The sequence below is a fragment of the Hoplias malabaricus genome, chromosome 8, assembly GCF_029633855.1.
Source record: "Hoplias malabaricus isolate fHopMal1 chromosome 8, fHopMal1.hap1, whole genome shotgun sequence".
In the NCBI taxonomy this organism is placed as follows: domain Eukaryota; kingdom Metazoa; phylum Chordata; class Actinopteri; order Characiformes; family Erythrinidae; genus Hoplias; species Hoplias malabaricus.
Window position 1 is genome coordinate 17515205 of NC_089807.1, and position 21380 is coordinate 17536584.

At 37.0% G+C, this 21380-nt stretch overlaps 2 protein-coding genes across 7 annotated transcripts in view; one reads left to right on the forward strand and one right to left on the reverse strand.

Annotated features, from left to right (window-relative positions):
• Positions 1–1900: 1900 nt before the first annotated feature.
• The window catches only part of slc25a16 (solute carrier family 25 member 16), a 32283-nt gene continuing 12803 nt past the window's right edge, over positions 1901–21380 (reverse strand). For 2 of the 4 annotated variants that reach the window (XM_066679275.1, XM_066679274.1), the window contains 9 exons: positions 9552–9696; positions 8263–8355; positions 6915–7048; positions 6758–6821; positions 6510–6631; positions 6023–6089; positions 5739–5901; positions 4086–4154; positions 1901–3477 (listed from right to left, as the gene is read on the reverse strand). In XM_066679275.1, coding sequence (XP_066535372.1) covers positions 3321–3477; positions 4086–4154; positions 5739–5901; positions 6023–6089; positions 6510–6631; positions 6758–6821; positions 6915–7048; positions 8263–8355; positions 9552–9651 — 969 coding nt within the window. In that variant the 5' untranslated portion in view covers positions 9652–9696 and the 3' untranslated portion in view covers positions 1901–3320. Of the gene's footprint in view, positions 3478–4085; positions 4155–5738; positions 5902–6022; positions 6090–6509; positions 6632–6757; positions 6822–6914; positions 7049–8262; positions 8356–9551; positions 9697–10864; positions 11013–11225; positions 11353–21380 lie in introns of those variants that run through there. The other 2 variants (XM_066679272.1, XM_066679273.1) reach the window with 2 other exon arrangements.
• tet1 (tet methylcytosine dioxygenase 1) overlaps positions 14852–21380 on the forward strand; it is a 41565-nt gene continuing 35036 nt past the window's right edge. The window contains exons 1-3 of one of the 3 annotated variants that reach the window (XM_066679271.1): positions 14874–14917; positions 15050–15122; positions 16099–17684. In XM_066679271.1, coding sequence (XP_066535368.1) covers positions 16260–17684 — 1425 coding nt within the window. In that variant the 5' untranslated portion in view covers positions 14874–14917; positions 15050–15122; positions 16099–16259. Of the gene's footprint in view, positions 14918–15000; positions 15123–16098; positions 17685–21380 lie in introns of those variants that run through there. The other 2 variants (XM_066679270.1, XM_066679269.1) reach the window with 2 other exon arrangements.

The window sequence follows — 21380 nt, forward strand, 5'->3', positions numbered from 1 at the left end:
TCCAAAAGGTTAGTGGTAAGCAACAAACTTTTCAAGAACTTTAGAAATGAATGGCAGATTAGAAATTGGTCTAAAATTTCCCCTTTTTGCACAACCAATGCCTCGTTTTCTAAGAACTGGTGTGACAGAAGCCATTTTCAAAGCACTAGGAGCATATATATCAGTCCGCTGGCATAAAAAGACTGGCACACCACTGACTGTAGACCATTGCTGGTCCTCCATCGGACCACTCAGGTTACTGTCCTGTACAGGATATAACTCATTTATAATCTCTTCAAACAGATTATACATTCACTTTTATTCTGGAAAACAAACTAATACAAATATTACCAACAACTATGAGAGATATAATAATGAGTATAAGCCTGATATAAAATGATTATGCTAAAAATTTTGACACTGTGCTGGATTAAAATTATTTATTAATCTTATTTATAAAGAATTACAAAAGAACCTAATGAAGGAAACAATTGTAAATTGGACTGTTATTGGAAAAGTGCTAAAATGTGGCATTTTGTTTAAAATTCTGTTTAATCACCAGTGGTCCGCCCAGAAAATGCTGTGCAAAACATTAGTGGACCTCCAACTTTTCCCTCAGTGGGTCAACAGTGGTCCGCCATATTCTTGCAAACAGGGATGGAAGACAGCAGGTGCAATATCGGAGAGACACAGCTTCAGAAAAGTGGTGGGGGCAGGGTCGAGTAGGGGGTGAAGAATTTGAGTTGTAAATTACCTTCATAATTAAATTAAAATTGGTAAACAGAAAATTAGAAAAAAAATATTTAGACGTTTTCTTGTTGAACAAAATCTTTGTCCTGTTTATTCTGTTTATTATATTACGTGTATTTTGACACTTACAAATATTGAATTTGAGAATTTTCTACAATAAATAAATGTATAAGTAAAACTAGAAGCCCAGATCATTAAACCACTGTGATTACCCCTAGATGCGCTGCTATGATTTTATCTAATTACGCTGTTAGACAGTCAAATAAGTCACAGAAACTGACAATAATGAACGCTAGATGACACTTTTTCACGTGTCATTCAATTCCGTGCAGATACAAAGGGCCATAGGACACAAGTCATAAGCGGACATAACAACAACAACCTCCCCCTCACTGATGTGTGAGCTCACTCTAAAACTGTGAGGAGATGATCCTCCACAACGACCTCCACCTGCTCTTCACTCCCGCTGATTTGCGAGCTCGCTCAAACTGTGAGTGGAAGAACCTCCACAATGACCTTCCTTTTCCGTCTCACACCCGTCACGTAAAGATCTAACCCCTTCCTGCATTTTGCCTGTGGTGTACAAATAAAATTCAGTTGTAACTCGTGGGTGTATATGACACTTAATAAAACCTGTATATAGCCTAATTTGTCATTTGCCTTCAGAGGGACTGGGGTTAAAGTCCCTTTTCCCTTTTTCAGTAAGAACACAACTGCTTTAATAATAAAACTGTTGACAGTCACTGCAGTCATAAAACTTAACATCACCAAAACACGAAAAGATAAATCATCTCCTTATCTCATAATGAAGGTTAATCTACAAATGTTGTATTCCAAGCATTTCTAAACCAATCCTATCTGTTCATTCACTGCATGTCACGTAATCAGTGTAAAGAAAAGCTGCTGTCAGATTGTGTCAAAAATAAATAATCATAATATTTATGGATATGATAAATTCTGCACATTGAAATGTTATCATTGCCTGTTCTGTGTCAATTGATATAATTATTTGGTTTTTAACATAAATCCACTTAATTGGGTATCTAATCTTTTGAATGGTACTGCATGAAATTGACCCCATAATGTGAATGTGTTATGTGCAGAGTTGGTGAGGAAATGACTGAAACTTCTACCACAGCAAGTCATGTTGAACACACAGATGTACATTTAATTTCTGTACGTTCAGGACAAACAGCTATTCAGTTACAATTAGAAGGTACAAAAAGGCATTTTTATTGATCGGTAGATTGACAACAATTAAATATTTTTCTGACATTAAATCCATACCATTCAACTACATTCTGAATAGTTAAACTCTGATCACATAAATAGCACTGCTAAAATTTCTCCCATAATCTTTCAACACAGCTGCAAAATTCATATATTTATTTCCCTTATTCGCCCTATCCCTAGCACACATAGATCAGGATCTCATTATACTGCGACAATCCAACTGTATGTTCTCCAATACCTCAGAAGTTACAAACATAAATTAGGAAGATAAATGTGTATCATAAACGACAATCTTTTCTAATCGAACAAGGCTCTGTGACACATGTAAGGATACTAAAAAAAAGTAAACATTTCCTTTCATTTATTCATCCATACACAATCATGAATTACACTTTAGAGCAGCAACTCTCAGAGTAGGCATGAATAGTGCGTACATGACAGCAGTTTCAAAGCATTTCATTGAGAAACCTGCTTTCTACCCAACCCTGCCATCAAGTGGCTGTGAAGATCATTACTCATTACATTAGAAGAAGAAATGGCTTAATTGTACATCTTTACACAAGACTAGCACAATCAAATGTTTCCTATAATGACTGATTTTAGACAGAATGATTGTGTACTGTTTGTATATGTGTGTGTGTGTGAGAGAGAAAACTATCCTCTACTACGGGAGTGCATTTCACTTTAGATCCGAGTGTGAACAAAGATTTTATATCACAAACAGCATGAACACAATCTACTACAAATTAGCAGATAACTGACAAGATATTGCTGTAGGCATATGAGCCATGACTGATCTGTGGCATGAGTAAAAACAGTACTGTTACGGATTCATTTGGTCCTCCCTCCAGTATCCACTCAGACACAGTGTGGGCAGGGGGAATTTCCAGTGGAAAAAAAGACCATTGCTAAGTAAGGATTTATGAATATATTATTGAATATTAAATCAGTACTGACAAGCACTTGATCATAACTCTCTCATACATGCACAGAGAATTGTATTTGTGACATACTGACATACAAAATAATCATACAAACAGAGCAGCCAAAGGAAAGATGCCACTTTGTGTAAATTACACAAGACATGTAAGACACAAGAACCTCGCTGAATGTTTAAGGCAGATTTTTTCAGTGCAACCACCATTCTTTCATAAGATTATCTTTTTCTGTGACGACTGTTATGGTGCATCCCCTACACTTTCTGTTTTCAAAGCAAGTTGCAGAGGAATTGCCTGCTTGGGGAGATGTGGGCACACTAACATGACAGAGTAATCTGAGGTGGTCACTGGATTTGGCAAGCAATGCTGCTGTATAGCTGTCTGGCAACATATCCTTGCAGAACTGAGAATTGATTTGCTCTAGTTCAAGTGCAGGAGTTGTTTCATAAACTCATATGTAGTGAAGGCAACAGCTTGGGATGGTACACAGCGGATGTAGTTGAGGGACAGTCCACGGTACAGTCCTTGTTTAATCCCATACTGCCTGTACACATGCTTAAGGGTCTTCGTCAAGCTACTGCTCAAAACAAAAACAAGGACACAGTTAATGATGCAAAGTACTTCCCTTATAAAGCATTAAAAGCTTTTTAAGTGCTAATGTCACCCTTGTGGGGAATATTCTGCCTGCTAAACTGCTAAATTGAGAGTGTGAGTGAGCAGTGAATGAGCAACAAATTCTTGGAATTCTACAGAAAGAAAAAAGTAATTCAATTACATATTAGGATTTTTAGGACACTGGACGCTGATCATTCTAATAAAGAGGAGTAGGCTTTATAATGTTCCAGAATAAGAAATGACCATCCAAATAAACAAGATAAAACATTTTTCAAAAGTGTGAAAGGAGAAGAACATTCTAACTTGGAGAACACTGGGTGAGTGCAGGATCATTAGGACTGCCTTTATGTGAATCTCACATTTGGACTGGTGTTATTTTTATGACTGGGGATACTGGTAATATATCTTGAAATGCTGGCACTTTCAGAAAGTTAAACACACACTGGCCAATTTTAACCATTAATGCTGAACACATACATTTACAAACAATAAGATACATCAAATCAAGTACATCAAATCAAGATGCTTGCATATTCTCTTCTACGTTTTATTTTACATAGTGCCACTTACAGACATTTGTCAGAGTCAGGGAGCACTGATCCTAACTGCATTCTCCTCCGGGCGACATCAAGAGGATATCTAGTTCAAAACAAGTTAAAATTACAAGATATAAAATTAAAATGTAGTATTAATTCCTCCAGTTTACAGCAGACATAGCAAAAGACATAGCAAAAAATGATGAAGGAAAATGGTGTCATTTTAAATTTCTCAAATTGAAAAGCAGAAACATTAAGTAAAATGTCATTTTTTTACATTTTATTTCACCATATACAGTGACAGTCAAACGTTTGGACACATCTCAGTAATTTGTGGAATGGGCTATTCACTGTATATAACTGTGTACCAGCCCTACATTTGCACCACCCACGTTATGATCTCAAACACATTAAGGCAGCGAGCAGTTCTACAAATTAACTTTTACATTTTGAATAGGCCACAGCTGTTCAGTGAAAACCATTCCAGGTGACCACCTCATGAAGCTGATCGAGAGAATGCCAAGAGTGTACAAAGTTTTAGGTGGCTACTTTGATGAATCTAAAGTATAAAATATATTCTGGTTTGTTTAACACTTTTTTGCTTACTACATAATTCCATGTTCCTTTATTGTTTTAATGTCTTCCATATTAATTTACAATGTATATAATATAATAATAATAAAACAAAGAAAATGAAAGAGAAGATGTCCAAACGTACTGGTACTGTTTAAAAAAAAACAAAATCTGATCTGAGTAACGGACCATATCACTTATCCCACACAGGAGGGGTGAACACATTTGTTTGAAGTGAATCCCTACAAAATGGGATTAATGACAAGTACTTTCACTTCTGTCTCTATATGTGCCTCAAGAGCCCCCAAATTTGATCTAAACAGAGTGTGAATCGTTGCCAACAAAAAACATGGAGTAGGATTTACTAAAAGATACAGGTGTACAATTTTCCACATAAAACAGCTAGTAAATTTAACAGACCCAATAATCAATTAAAGGCTGCTCACACTTCATTTACTAGAGCTTATCCAGTAAATGTTACTTTGCAAACAATACATTTAAATATACTTTAATTACTATAATACCACATTAATCCATAGCTTTTAAAATTTAAATTACCTTATAGAAACAATTATTCATACTCATCTTTTCATTTTATTTGAATGTTGCTAATGTCATGTATCAGTTATGAATTCTGTTCTGCTACAAAAAAACAATCTTAATTGCACATCTGAATAATTAGAATGAGAGACTGCTTAAAGAAACTGTAAATCACGGCCTTGAAATGCAGGAAGCTCACAGAGAAGCTGGGCGCTTCTAGTTGCGCTCACCCTCCCAAGAGGGATAATTGGTACGGTCCATTAGGCAGCTCACAAAAGAGAAAAACAGAAAATATGAACATGAATACATGAATGAATTTATAGGGCAAGCAAAAATTGTAAAATATTTTTCCATTTGAGAACTTCAGTATGAATTTCAAAATGATAAGCATTACATGGATCCTACTTGTGGTAAAAATATTTCAGGTTTTCAGGTCTTATTACTTGTCTCACTATAAATACCACACTCAAGTCTTTTACTTTGGAATATAGACTCAACAAAGACCGGAACAAATATTAAAAAACTGAAATTAAAGGAAAAGAAAATAAGGAAAAACATTCCAAATTTAACATACGATATAGTCTGAGCGATGGCCCCAGCAATGCCACCACAGAGCAGGTTTACATGAGTCTTCAGAACCAGGACATCTGGGTTGTCTAGAGAAGGTTTGCCCAGTAGCTCAGGGAAGTGAATCAACCCCATACTCTTCAGAGTACCAAACGTGAAAAACGAAAAACCTAACAAAATATAAAGATGAGTGAACTACTTCTTCAAAATAAAGAGAGACCACTGTGTGTAAACCTAACAAAAGCAAAAAAATAAGCTGTTTGAAAAGACAATGGACAAGCAAAACTTCACCTGCATATGGAGCCATGCCAATGATGGTAGGCGTGAGACCACGGTAAAATCCAGAGATGCCACCCTCCTTTAAGGAGTAACAACAACTTGAGATAGTAATGCACACATGCAATCCTAATTCTAATTCTTGATCTTCCCCTTTAAAAGGTGAGTCATATAGCAAAAATATTGCCATTTTTTATAAGCTTCCAACTACTATATATAATATTTACTTTGACTTGCAAATTTAGGTTGGACTTGTGTAAATTTCAGACATTTTAAATATGACCTATTCACTAGTAAATGTATATGTTTTTTAAATGGCAAAATGCAGTTACCACACATTTGCTGTTGCTGTGTACACTCCCCCTTTAACTGGTCTAAACACGATTGTTTAAAGATACATACAGTTCACTGTTTTAGAACTTAAGACAATAGCTTTGATATACGCAGAAAATTGTTTCTTAATATAAGGCATCACAATAATATAAATCCACATTTCCCTTACCTTCAAGTAGATTGTCTGGAAGGCATTACCTATGCCAGTGTAGCGATGTTCCCCTGTCACCTGAAATGCCAGACGAGCGCGTATAACATCCAGTGGATAAGTGCAAATGACTGCAGTCATTCCTGTTTGAGATATGTAGGCACAGAACCAAATTCAACACCAACACTTAAAAACAGAAACAGAAACAGTTCATAAACAGAAAATATAGCAAAAAAACACTTGGATGGTGGATGGGGAGCATTACACACCTGCCATTGATCCAGCCATAAGCCGATGAACATGCCCAGATATACCAAGTTGTGTACTAAGGAACTAAAAATAATAAATTAAATTGAACATTATTAAATGCAATTTTCCAGAGTAAATATGTATTTGTACTATATATAAAAGAATATATTGACCTACTTTCTTATAGTTGTCAAAGGCCATAAACTGAATCGCTCCATATGGGAATATTCTGACCATCATCGCTCCATTTCCTTTGTACAGCCCAAGGAAGCCCTCTTTTTTAGGTACAGCCCTGAGTGTAGCAAACACACCTACAAACATGTTTTTTTTTTTTGGTTTGGTATCATTTTTGTTTGAAGTGCAATATTTTTGAAATGACAAATTAAAGAAATAAACAAGCAAAAAAGCAGTATATTATTAATACTTCTCATGGCCCTAAGTTAGTCTGTAGGCCAATGATTGGAAACCTTGGCTCTTGGAGGGCTCTGCCTTTTTTTCTTCCGTGAGCAGACAGACAGGAAGCCCAACGTGTCTGACAGAGCCACCTCGTTATTTTTAACTCGTTTACTGACAGTAGGTTTTCGTAAACTTATTAGACCAGTTTCCAGCACACAAATAATGTAACACAAAAAATGGAGAGGAAACATCTGAATATTATAAAATCATTACAATGATGAATGTCGTCTTTAAAGAAACATTTGATCACAATATGACATGAAATGGTACTAAAATTTTGTATCACAATTATAGTGGCCAAAAATATCATGGTTATCAGTATTATCACATTATCGTTAAAATTTGCTGAAAAGATAAAAAACCACTGATACACAAACTAAAAGAAAATCAGCATGTTTTATGTTGAATAAAACAAAATTAGAGAGATTAAAACATTAAATAACTAGATTAGGTCTTAACAGGTAATCAGTAATCATAGTTTTGGAAGCCTCAATTTTGTGTCTGTGAATTAATTCAAATAGTTTAAATAGCATAAAGGAAAATGTGTCTGAATATAATTTTTAAATATTTATGGTTGAATTTGATGTTAATGTTGGTAGCAGAGTGTTACCAAACTCTGTTTAAGGTTAAAGAAATCTCAGAAAATCTTAAAGTGATGAAAAAACACTCGAACAATAGCACCATTTTAGTTGGACAAAAAAAATGAAATGACTAATCTAGTACATTTCTACAGCCATGCGTGTGTTTACAAGAGAATAAGCATCAGTTAGCCCATCAATTTACTTCTTAGTCTACAGGAGCTCCAGTGGGCACCACATCATGTCTATGTCTCTGCTTTACGCTTTCCCTGACACTGCAGCCACCTGGGAAACTGTTCCTAACTTTAGTTGACACTGTAACTTGCCTGATTTTTTCCAAAATGTGGTATTCACAGTAATTTACATTGAAATTGTAAAACCAACCATCAGGAATGTTACTGTTTCAAGTCTAATTACATTGAATAAATAAAGGTTTAAATAACCTTTATGTCCTAACCAGGAACCATTTAGGAATGTATGTTTCGTCTTACCCAAGTGTCTGTAATGAGGATTATGAGCTTGAAGTAAAATTTTCACTCTGTCCAGAGGTGCAATAGTGGTCTTGGCACAGCATCCTGCTACACCTATATGAACCAAAAAAGTAAGACATCATGTCATTGCTCTCAGTATCAGGAGGCCAGACAAAGACCAACACATCAAGAACATAACATAAGAAAAGCAGGTTTTTACAATATAATCATGAATGTATTAGCTGCATGTAATTTATGGCAGAGGTAAAGCACCCACAAAACACACATGATGTCAGATATCCTAATCTACACTGAGCACTAAAACAACTATAACTTTCCCTAAACGCTGAACATCAAGTTTCCAAGTTGATTTAATGTAAAATAATAAGACCCAGAATTTACACCACTATGACAATGCCTTTATTCAAATATTAGTATATTTATAACCATTTAATTTGACCCTCTACACACAGTGCATGCAAAGTACATGCAAAATTCTATACAAACACCTTTCAGATCCCCACCCTCTCCCAGCACTCCATACAGAACTATATATATATATTTATACCCTATTTTATTGGTCAGTATGCAATTATTTATAACAAATTCAAATATAAAAATTCTGTAAGTCGATTAAAAAAATGTAATCAAGTTTAATCACAAGGACATTCTGTGACTAGTGATTTTTCATGATTAATTGCAAGTTAAAATACTTGTGTTTCCTCACTCTTAAGAAAGGGAGATAAAACAAATAAATGTGTAGAGTGGTATGCATAATGAACTGGTTAGAGGAGATGTGTGGAGAAAGAGAGGGAGATACACCTAATAAAACCTCTAATACATCACAAAGCTCTGTAAATACAAGTGGATTATGGGAGAAGATGGTGGCTAAATTTGGTAAAATGATTATTTGCTTTGTAAAAATATGAACACATTAAAGTTTTCAGAATAATCACATACATTAACACTGACAGCACTAATATATATCATTCACAGTACACTGTTCTTCTAGGTCAGTGGTCACTAAACCTAGTGGTGCTATCCTACATATTCAATATTCCCACCCATAGCTTAGAAAGCGTTTGTTACTGGCTTGATTATAGTTAACAGGTGCATTGTGACTAGGGAGAACACCAAATGTGCAGTACAGGACCAAGGTCAAAAAACAATACTGTAGAGACTTCATAGACCTAAACTAATCATAAAATATATGTTAATGGCAATTCTCCATTTCCTTTGCAATTTAGCATAAGACAAGTCTTAATCCATATCCGGGAAACTATCTGAAAAAAATTAAAAGACTGATTTACCTCCTGCTGTGAAGGAGCGGAGCCAATAGTAATAGTCCCTCTGAACAGGGGCTGGAACTGTGGGCTGAGCCACTGTAGACACCGATGCCTCAATCGCCATATTGTCTGTATCAGGATCCTACTGTGGCCATTTATTCAGAGCATACTGAAACAGAAAATCTGTTTTTAAAAAAATGGAGATATTGACAGTGTTGGTACACATTTACATTTTTTCCACAGTGCTATGATGATGGCTTAAATGACTGTAGCCCATGTAGGATGGGGCCTGGCATTGTCTTGCTAAAATAACCATATACTTCCCAGGAAAAGACATTGACTAGATGGACTCATCTTTCCACAGTACATGTTTCACAATCTTTTAGACCATGTGACCCAGAACATCGAGTGCAATTTCCGCATAGAAATAATGTGTGTCCCTCGCCTTTTGCAATTCTTTAAAGTTGCATTTGTTAATATGGTTAATTTTCCAAACTATTTAGCCTCATCACAGTAGCATAACGGTATCCCATGCAATGCCGTCTGAGTGCTTGAAGGTCATGCTTTGATTCATTCAACACTTGTTTCTGCCCTTGCCCCACACAGACCGAGATGTGTATAGTTTACAGGTATATTTTTGCACAGAATTGTTTGGTACAGTAGATAGAGAAATAAGTCATTTCTTTGCAATCTTGTATTGTAATTTCACCCCACTTTGATTACAAATTAGTTTTTGTGGTGCTCTTTCTTTATATTCAGTCATGATACCCTGTCCTTTTAATGGTGGAAATTGTGTTTCCAAAGTAATTTCATCTTGTACAATTTTCTCATATTTTGCCCTGAAGTCACAAATTTGTGTGTGCACTGCAGGCATCTAATTCAACATTGGTTTATGTTTACAAAATACCATAGAGTCAGTCAACATTTGACAATTTCCTTCTATTTTCCTTTCTGTTAAACAAACCTTCAAAGCAATTTTCCAGTCACAGACCTATTTTTACTTCATAAATATACACACACATTACTTATGTTAATGAAAGTTGCACAAAGAGTTACACCTACTACCCATATCTACTGAGTGTAATTACCCGTTTTATTTATTTATGCACTGCCTAATATCTGATAGAGACTAAAATATGTTGAACTTCGATTACGTTTGCAAAGATCTACATACCTATGTCTCCCCTGCAAATAATGCCTTAAATTTTGGTGGGATTCATGAGTTGTCGTAAAACGATGCTAAGCCATTTGTATCTACGTAAAATTGAGCAAGTCTGTATCGATCAGCAGAAAGCCACTAAAGCAGCAGTCCTGTCGTCAGAAGATAACAAGGTCACCTGTGGTCACTGCCTCCTGAGGCTGGGGTCTACAACAACAGCAGACAGGACGGCCCTTCTTAATTCTTCTGTTTTGTCCACATATACACTGGAGTACAGAGAACACAGACCACGGGGTAGGGCCAGTAACCTTTGCACTGTGACACAGACAGTCATGTTCGTTCGTGTTCTCCCTCTACTCATTTTTACTGTCAGCTTTTTTTATTATTATTATTAACGAAGAAAACATTCACAGGTATGTATGTGTGTGCAGGGAGAGAGCGAGCGAGAGAGATAAAACCTCTTCAATCAACACAACACACCACACGGGGCTAAAACAGTCTAGCTGTACAATGTCGCGGAGTAAAGAGGATTTACTCACACTGAAACCTGTGTTTTTAATCGCTGAACTCGACACGTGCCTCTCCATTTCTCTGCCATCTGCCCTTCATACCTAATTTTCCTGTCGCAGACTAAGTGCGTCACGTAGCTGTCAGTGAAGCCGAAACAACGAAGCGCAGCAAAAACACCAAACGACTTCTGGTTTTTAAAGAGGAATTCCACCAACATTTCTAAATTTCCGCATAATACTGCTCCACTATGTAAACACTTCAGCAGCGAAACATTTGATTCAAATTGCTTCATTCTTCAGAAACGTAAATAGACATTGTTCTTTACATCACTAGTGATAGGAACCAGACGTCTGAAGCGCAGAATCACTGGTGGAAAAGTATTAACATAGTGTTGTAAGGCAAAAATAAATACTGGGTTTTAAGTTTTAGATTTGCCCCATAGGAAACACTACACCATCAACATTATATACACTATAAAGTTAAATGTTTGTGGTCATGTGCTCCTGAAGTGCATTTATTTAATATTGAATATGTATTGATGTTGATGTATAAATACAAAACTCAAAAAACGTTGGAATCAGACATTTACTTTTTCTTATGCCTGTTTTATTTGGTGTTTGAATGTAAGTGTTTAAGCTGGAAACAAGCCCTAATAAACTCACACTGGGCCAGGAAATATAGTTTCCCTGTTGTCTAATAGAACTTTTAGCTTTAACGTAGATTTCAAATGTCACATTATATATACATGGCCAAAAATTCATTGTACAGTCTCCAGTCTTGTACTAATGCAGTAAGTTCAAGGGTTAAATCCATTCCAGTGCCAGTCCCAGTCATTAGAGTAGCTCCATTTGGAGCAGCCTTGGTCTAAAATTTAGAGAAGTGGACTGTGGACGGCAGAAGGGTGTTAAGGAACAGAGAAATGCCAATAATCTGTACAGACTCAGTAGCCTGGATTGTAGAAGATATGTCAAAGGACAAATATGTATCTTGGGAGGACCTCTGACAAACTCCTTCCTCCGTTACTGCTCAGCAGAGCATTGTTTGTGCATTTTCTTTTGTCCTCCTTTTTGATCATAAACATAATCACACCAGCATTTTAGCCTTCACTAAAAAGCACAGTTATACTTTGAAAACAGGTTAGTTTGTATGGTTCTGGTGAGAGTTAGAAGAATGGTGATTTTCAAATATTGACAATTTTATGTAAAACATCTTTCTTTATTGTAATAATTTTGCTTCAATACAAATGTACAGAAGTACTATTCCAAGCACATTACTAATTTTTCAGTGTCTGAAAAAAAAAACACTATATTGAACAGAAAACAAAGCCTCACTAACTAAATATAATCAAAATTATCAGCATTTCATCTCTCCACTCCACTCAATACATTTTCTTTGTTAATTTTTGGGAGACTTGTTTTCAGAATGTAAACAAACACCAGCAGAGACATTTCTAGACACCTGCAAATGTATGTCTGAAAATTTGTTTGCATTTGCAACTTCTCATGGTCCAAATAATCCTATAAACATATAATGTGTTGTTGAAATCTGGACCCTGGTGTGTCCAGTCTGTTGTTCTGGGAACATCGACATGACCTTAGTTGGATTTGTATATTTATTTATTCATTCATTGTCTGTAACCGCTTATCCATTTCAGGGTCACGGTGGGTCCGGAGCCTGCCCAGAATCACTGGGAACACACCCTGGAGGGGGTGCCAGTCGTTCACAGGGTGACATACATTCACTCACACCTATGGGCACATACTTCTGAATCACCAGTCCAGCTGCAGCATGTGTTTATCGACCGTGGGAGGAAACCGGAGAACTCGAAGGAACACACAGACATGGGGAGAACTGGGAGGTCCCTGGAGCTGTGTAACTGTGACTCTACATGCTGTTCCACCATGCCACCCTCCACATCATCTAGTTACCTGTGCACTTCATAAAAACCATTTCTCATTTATTTTGGACAAACGGCACATGATAACTAATGCAGAGGACTTTTTAGCGCTGTTTTCTCTTTCTTACATTATCAATTGCTTTTATCATGCTGATCTGAATGTATTAGACTGGTTATCTGTTGAATAGATCCATTGCATAAGACAGTACACTCAGAAATGTTGTTCTGGTTATCATGAGCTGCAAAGCATATTTTGTACATTTCTTTTAGATGTTTTTGGTAAATGTCTACTGAAATGTCCCTGTTGGCTGCTGTGAATGCAGCCTGTGAGAACATCAGAGCCGATGCCTGTAGAAGCTGGATAGGACATTTAAAAAGATTTTTTTAATGCTGCACTGCAAGTGAAGATATCTGATGTAATTTCGATGAGAATCTGTGGCCCAACAGATAGGAATGTCAGTGTAGCCTCCTCTTGCAGCCTTTTATGTACATCTCTCCCTAAAAGGTGCTCACCATATTTATATTTTCTATATAATTTCCCTTGTGTTAAATATTATTGTCTTTGTTTTCTGTATCTTTCACTGACCTACATTCCAAAAGTAAAAAAATACATGAATATGAATCTTGTCCTTGTCTTTCAATCAGTCTCCCACATACTGCAATGTCTAACTTTGTACTGTTAACACACACCTCACAGTAAATATACAGCTTAGTGCATTTTCACGGTCATCAAATCATTCAGAAAACACAGAATTACTGATATATTGGCAGTGTGGCTAAACATTTGAACTGTCTTGTTCGTAATCAATGACAATTTCTTGTCATTTTGATGACACTGACATAAATCATTCTGGGACATGCATTGAGGATTCTGAGCAAGTTACAGGCATTTGCCAGTAATCTAGCCTGTGGTGCTGTTTGTACGAAAAGTTTTGAGAAAGGCACTTAATGTGCAAATATAAATGATGATTTGAGAATTTCACTTTTGGTGACTTTTGTAGTTTTCAATTATTAGATGCAAGACATCACTTGGAACTAGCTCATAACTCCATCACTCACTTCCATATTCAATATTTCCTATACACTACAAATCCCCTACCTGATCAATCATAAATTTATACTGTCAGCTTAAATTTACATAAATTCACACTCAACTCAGTCATGATTAGTAACTGCACCCCATGGGGCACTATTTCTCACATACATTTAGAGACTGCTACACAAGATGGTGATATTGTGCTGTGTTTCCTTGTTTTATTTGATATTCTACAACATATTCCAGTGGAAAGCTGCATAGCAGAAATGTACGTATGTGTTGAGCTCTTACTTATTTCATTATACAGGAGTAGTATCTGAAACATTATCTAAAAGTAGAAGAGTTTAATGCTGTTAGAAAATCACTGAGAAATTTTGATTTTTTGAGTTTTTGTGTGGATTCAAAAGAACCAGTAACCCCAATGTCTCAGAAATATAGGAAACATCCAGGATTATTTTAGGTGTGATATTAAATACCTGTAATTTTCCATGATTCATGTAACACAGCATAATAGCAATAATGATGTTCCGTGATGGACTGGCGCACTGGTGTTTCTGCCTTGCGCCCAGAAATAAAGCGGTCATTGAAAATAATGAGTGAATCATTGAATGCATAGATGAAAGTTTGCTGTGATCCTCGGTGTATGATCCAGTCCATGTTTTGGTGTCTCCCGGTGGACGTCCATTAAAGTGTGGAGCTGAGGTCGTGTGCGTTTGTGTGTGTGTGTGTGTGTGTGTGTGTGTTTGGGAGGAGAGAGTGAGGGACAGGGAGTGAGAGAGGGGGCTGAGGTAAGTGAGTTTACTCTTTAATGTGCTGGTTAATTTCGGGGCAGCATGTCAGTGTTATTGAGCGTTAGTTACACAGTTAATACTGTGTCGTAGCTGAACTTATGGTCGCTCGACAAATTTGGCCTCTTTCAGCGGAGGAGAATGGAGGAGGATCAGACTTTCTCAGGAGCGGAGTATTATTAGCAGTTCAGAGCAACTGTCTCCGGTATGTGAACTATTGCAACTCGCTTAAAAGTAGCTATAACAACTCACACCAGATTGACACGCCAACGTAAAACGGATTATAAGCAGGAGCTGAACTAAACTCTGTTTTGCATGGAGTTATTTTTAAACGGTGTTATTTACGAGTTAATGATGTTGCTAGACGAAGTGTGCGTCTGTATCGGCGATAACGGACAAAACCAACAGAAGAGAGGGAGAGGAAACTTGAAGTGGACATGCTAAGCTAGCTTACGCTAATTGAGACAACTGTCGCTAGCTAACACTAAATGTTCAGCTACTCTAGCTACTACTTCTGTTAAGCACTTGTCAACTCTACTAAGGTGCTGGAAACTTTTCAGGCGTTTATTCAGAGCATATGTTGTTTCAATAGTTAATATTTCAGACATTAATAGCAAAATCGTTCGTGGCCAGTGAACTTCGCCACACTTGGGCGTGATGTTTAAAGCACGTTTTTGATCAGCGTATTTGCTCATTTCAACCTTCCTTTTTTATTATAAAGTCATTAGTTTAAGGAATAAATTTTGTTTCTCTAACACAAACAGAACTGTTTTTAAAAATTCAATAACATATTTATAGCGGTACCTTTTAATACATTTTAATTAATGAGTTGTTTTATTATATAACACAATACACATTTATAACTAATATATATTTTACCGTAAATATAGCAGCTTGATAAATGGTTTATTCTATATGAATCTACATGTTAACGTAGTGCATGTGCTTTTAAACCTTTAAAACATTTTAATGATACCATTTCACTATACCATAGCATTTATGCTATAGCACATTATAACAATTTACTATAGTTGGGGTGTAACGCTATATAATAAGCTACACAGTTTTATGAGCACGACAACCTTACACAACAACTCACTGTTCTGAACTGAACTTGATATAGCACTTGTGGCCATATTGTGATATTTGTGTCAGTGATCATAATGTCTGACTTTTTACAGGCATGTCCTTGTGGAGGCTTCAGATGACATTTTAACTTGGTTTACATTGATAAGAACGAAGCTCAAATGTGGTACTTTAAACATATTCAAGCTGAGATTTAGTCCTTCTCCCATGCCTGCTGACCCCTCTCTCAACCCCCTCCCCCTCATCAAGTTTAGCTATGCCTCATACTTCCAAACCACCAAAGAAAGTGCATCAGCAAACAAAACCAAATGTGAGAAAATTGTTAACTCAGAAAAGGCGAGCTGCAAATTCAAACAAACTCAAGGGTCCAGCTGCACATACAAGACAAGTGAAGACAAGGCCAGCTACAGTAAACAAACAAGCAACAAAGAGAATCCAGGCAAGTTCTAGTAGCAAGTCAGTGAAGAAAGCTCCTCAGGAAAGAGCAAGCAGCATCAAGAACACATCTAATTTAACAGGATCTGTCTCAATCAGGCAAACACGCAACTCTCTAAAACAGCATGGTCTGAAAGTAGACCTCAGGGGTAGGAGGAGGTCTGTTCGAGGCAGTCGGTTTTCTCAGAGTGCACTGCAGGAAGTGAAGCCTCCCAGGAGGTTGTCCAAATGCAGAGGGAGAGGTCAACAGGCTGAGGGACAGGATGCTTCTAAAATCACAAAACATCATGACCCTGCTGAGGCTGATAAACCAAACAAGACACTTGTAACCAGTGAAGAGGCTATACCTATTAACATAAGCTCTGAAGAAACAGCAGCTGAGAGTCATGGAGAAGCAGTTGTTCACATGACTGCTAGTGTGGAGAAGGAGAATGTGAATGTTGAGGTCACTGCTGAAACTGTGCAAAGTGAGAACAACCATGTGCCCATTGAGAACATTGAGGAGCCAAACACAATTGAGTCAGATGATTCCTTTTTGAAAGAGCATGACCCAGCTGCTAAAGTGGACTCTGTTTGTACACTCGATACCTCAGGCCCAAAGGGACCTTCTCTTCTACAGTCGTGTGACAGTTCTGCTCAAAGTATTCAAGAAAACCCTTCTCTTCCAGATGTTTCTGCAACATATCCTTTATGTGAATCTCCGAAAGTATCAACTGCACTTCAGAAAACCACATATGTCATCCCAGTAGAGGATAGAGAGCCCGACAGCTACATAGATGTGAGGACCAAAGATGAGGACGACAGCGATGACCTGTCAAGCAAGAACGAAGGAGCATTTTCGCTTCTGTCTTTAAGCACAGGCATTTACAACAACGGTTTGCCTGGACTCGATGTTGGGCCACAAGCAGCAACATTTCTTGACAGCAGAGTGTCTAGCAGCACAGAAAACACTCAATATTCATTTGATACAGAGTCAGAAGCAGGGAGTTTAGAGTTGACTCTGGAACACAAGGCTGCTGGAGCTTCTCCGCTGCTGGAGACAGATATACGAAAGTGCTTACTGCAAACTCAGGTGAGAAGAGAGAGAAAGAAGAGAGCTAGATGCAGAGCCTGCGAGCCATGCCTGCTCAAGGTTAACTGTGGTCAATGCAGTTCCTGCTTGAACCGAAAAACTGGCCATCAGATCTGTAAGCTCAGGAAATGTGTGGAGTTGAAGAGAAGACCCTCACAGATAACAGCTGGAGAGGTAGGCCACCTGAGTGAACTTTATGTACTGTTTCTGTTCCTCTCTGCTAGTGAAACTGAAACTGCTCTCAAAACTGACCGTTACAGAGTCAATGTACAAAATTATAAAATAAATCTCCAAGGACAGTGGAGAAGGCAGGTTCATAGCTTGTAAAGCCTAACTGCTTATAGCTTTTTATCACAAATATATACTTTGCTCATCCATATAACTCTTTTTAAACAGTCTTTACTTGCAAAACAGAAAGTGTGTACTTTTTGTTCAAAAAACACGGTTATTTAGAAACTTTCAATGACCAGTGTATATTTTGTTTGACCATCTGGATTTGTAAAGAAGTAGTAAAAAAGGAAGTTGTGGACAAGTGCATTAAGGAGACTCTATAATGTGAGAAACAGCAAATGGATCTTATTAAAGACTCTGGGATGGGAAACACATGGACTGTAATAGAATGTTGAGTACATTTATTGTGGTGCTGCTGCTTGAGAATGCACGCTGCTGCATTCTCGGTTTTATGTGACTGTTAGCAGTGCTGTGAGCTGAATGGGAAAACCCTATCACATGAGCTGTTGTCAGTTCAGCACGTGGTGTAAGTGTGTATCTGCTTGCATGCATGCAAGTGAACGAGAGCCTTCCATATGCTAAAACCTTTCACCACTCCTTCCTCACTCACTGTTGGTAGAGAAGGCTGTAACGTACAGTGTTTTCTTATAAAATGCTGATATAATTTGTTGCTATTCACAACAAGTTATGTCATGAACATTCTGTCAGACCTGAAGGCAAATGTTGGAATAATTACCCACCTGTGTCCATTAACATGTAAGCTAGTTTTTGCATGTAATAACTAAGTGTGTGTGAATTTATTTTTAAAAATAAATAAATAAAGAGAGAGAGAGAGAGAGAAGAGAAAAGGGGTCAGGACAAGATTATACTAGATACAAGCCTGGAAGCTCATCATTGGTGCTTAAATGTAGGTCAGTATTCACATATGTCATATTCTTCTGTACGTAAAGGGTCATTGTTGTCATAGATAGTATAAGAAATTCGGGAAAAACTGGCTCCAATTCATAGTGCTCATTCACTGCTAAATTGCTGAGGGAGTAGAATAAACTTTTAACATTACACCAAGAGGTCAGTGGGTTGCACCCCTAAGCAGTTAAATGAATGGTTTTAATAGGTTCGACATGCTTGAGTATGATAATCGAGTAAAGTTTCTTAAAAGATTTTAAGAGAGAAGTCATAGAAGTGAATGGGCCCTCTCCATTTTAGATATTGAATATGACCTTGTTGTCTTGTTGGAGCCAGTGTTGTGTATTGTGTAGTTTTTGTGTACTGCCCTTAATCTACTGACATTACCACCATATTCATACATATATTAAGAAGTTCAGTAAAAATGAAATATCTCATTATGGTAAAGCTTTGTTTGCACCAGACATTAATTTTACACTGTTGGTGTCTCGTAGGATTATTTTCATATTGTTAAATGAGGAAATTAGCCTAATTCATAGAAGTAAAGGGTATGTATAAGTACAAATACTTTTTGCTATGTTGCCCTGGGTATGCTGGCACGAGCGGATGCTGATAAACAGTATTCTGGAAGCATATCTTCTGGTGTTTACTCTAGTACATTAACATTCATTTTTAAGCTAGTACATAAACATTCATTTAGCAGGTAAAAATCTGCAATAACAAATACCTCAAACCTTAATATACTCAAACTTCAACATACCTATAGATTGTCATTGTTGGAACAACCCAACAACATGGATATAGGTTTCTGGCCATTGATATACATTTGAAAACATTGATTACACTGATATTCATCTTTATGATAAAGAAGTGAGAAATTATGAAAGCATTTGTCCTAATGCAGTTGTGAGATCTTTATCTGTACAGGAGGTTATGAAGGGTTTTTCATGTCTCTCTTTGCAGGGTGATCAGGATCAACCTGTCTAAACACTTATAATGCCAGGACAAATGTTTTCTATCTCTCAACATAATCCATTCAGGCTGGTGAAGAGTCTAGGCATTGGCCCTAAGAACAGGTCCAGTGCAGTCTACATGTGTAATAATGTTTACTTCATACTGTAAGTTAAAGTTAATGTGGGGCTGAGTAGGTTTCACTGATGTATACCAACTACCTGAGAAGGAATAATCAAGCAACATATGATAATAGCATGTCAGACAGTAGTAAATATATTTTATTTTTCATCAGATAGCCTAATCTACTTATAATCACCTGTTTGCTGAGACAGCACTGCTGAACTGCTACTCTTGGGGTAAAATGACCTGCATACTTGTAATAGATATAATTCAGGACCTGCTATGACCTGCCTCTTTCTACGTCTGTAGTATAGCCCTAAACAGTAACATTTGTGCTTTACGTTCAACTGTATGTACCCTTGTGTTCGTTTTTCTTCCAAGTGGTTAAAGAATCTTTGCCTCTGTTCATGGTTACAGTTTTGTATTTGTGTCACAGATGAAGTCTTAGATATTTGCCAGTTATTAATTTTCATTCCTAAAGTATTATGTGGCCACTATTGCTTATTATATTGCTTTTTATATAAAATCAGGAAAATTCTGGTCAGTGGATGCTGTAGCATCCAGACTAGTCTGACTAGACCAGCTGTAAAGTATTCATCTACATACGGGGAGAACAAATACATTTTCAGTGACTTTTATTTGGTGTCTCAGTGTAACACATAGAGAACATCACTCCAATTTGCATTGTAAATGTGGTAGAGCCTAGTTTATCTTTGCAGTGTAGGGTAAGAAAAAAGATATCAAGAGAAAATGAAAGGTAAGGTGGCAGATGGCCAAGTCGGCTTTTTGTCACTCCTTATAGTGGTCTTGGGTCATGCAGTATGCTGTAACAATATGGCAGAATATACTGATATAGAGACATCAGCCAAATATAACAAAGGGTGACTTAAAATAGAGTGTCTATTTCTATTAACATTAGTGTTAACTTGTGATGTAGCTTTAGCATGTTTCAGAAGGTATCACATTTATATTAACAGGAGTTTGAAGGACTGGTAGAGGGACTGATTTTCGCCACAGGAGAAGATACTTTTATGGTTCCAAACCCTGATCTAGAGATGGCTTGATTCCTCCCACGGTCCAAAAACACATGTTGGTAGGTGGATTGGTGACTCGGAAGATTGTTCATAACTGTGAGTGTGTGTACCTAGCCACTGGAATGCATCATGCTGCAGTGCTGGTCCCAAAGCCTGGATAAAATAGTGAGGGTGGCGTCAGGAACTTTGTAAAAATTGTGCCGGACGGGAGCAGCCGAAATAAGAAGAAGAAATGAGACATAGTTTGATGGCACACCTGTATTGTATTCTGTAGCCTAAATCTTCAAAAAATATATGTATTGTAAAAAAAACAAATTATAGTATTTCAGGATTTGGGACACCAAGAGAGGTCAGAACAGCTTAAATGTGCTTTTGGTGTTGATTCTACAAATCAGCAGAACTGTACTTCAGGGATGGAACACTGTTCTACATATATATTCCGTCAGTTGGTGTTTTGATTATTGTGATGGTGTTCAGTTTGGTTCAAAAGTGGTGACTGAAAGACTATAGCATATAGTTTACATTGTTTCCATACTAATCAAACCATTCACAATACCCACCAGGGCAGAAATGCATTGTTGTAATCTATATTTTATGTCAGAAGACCGATATTCAGGTGTTTTTT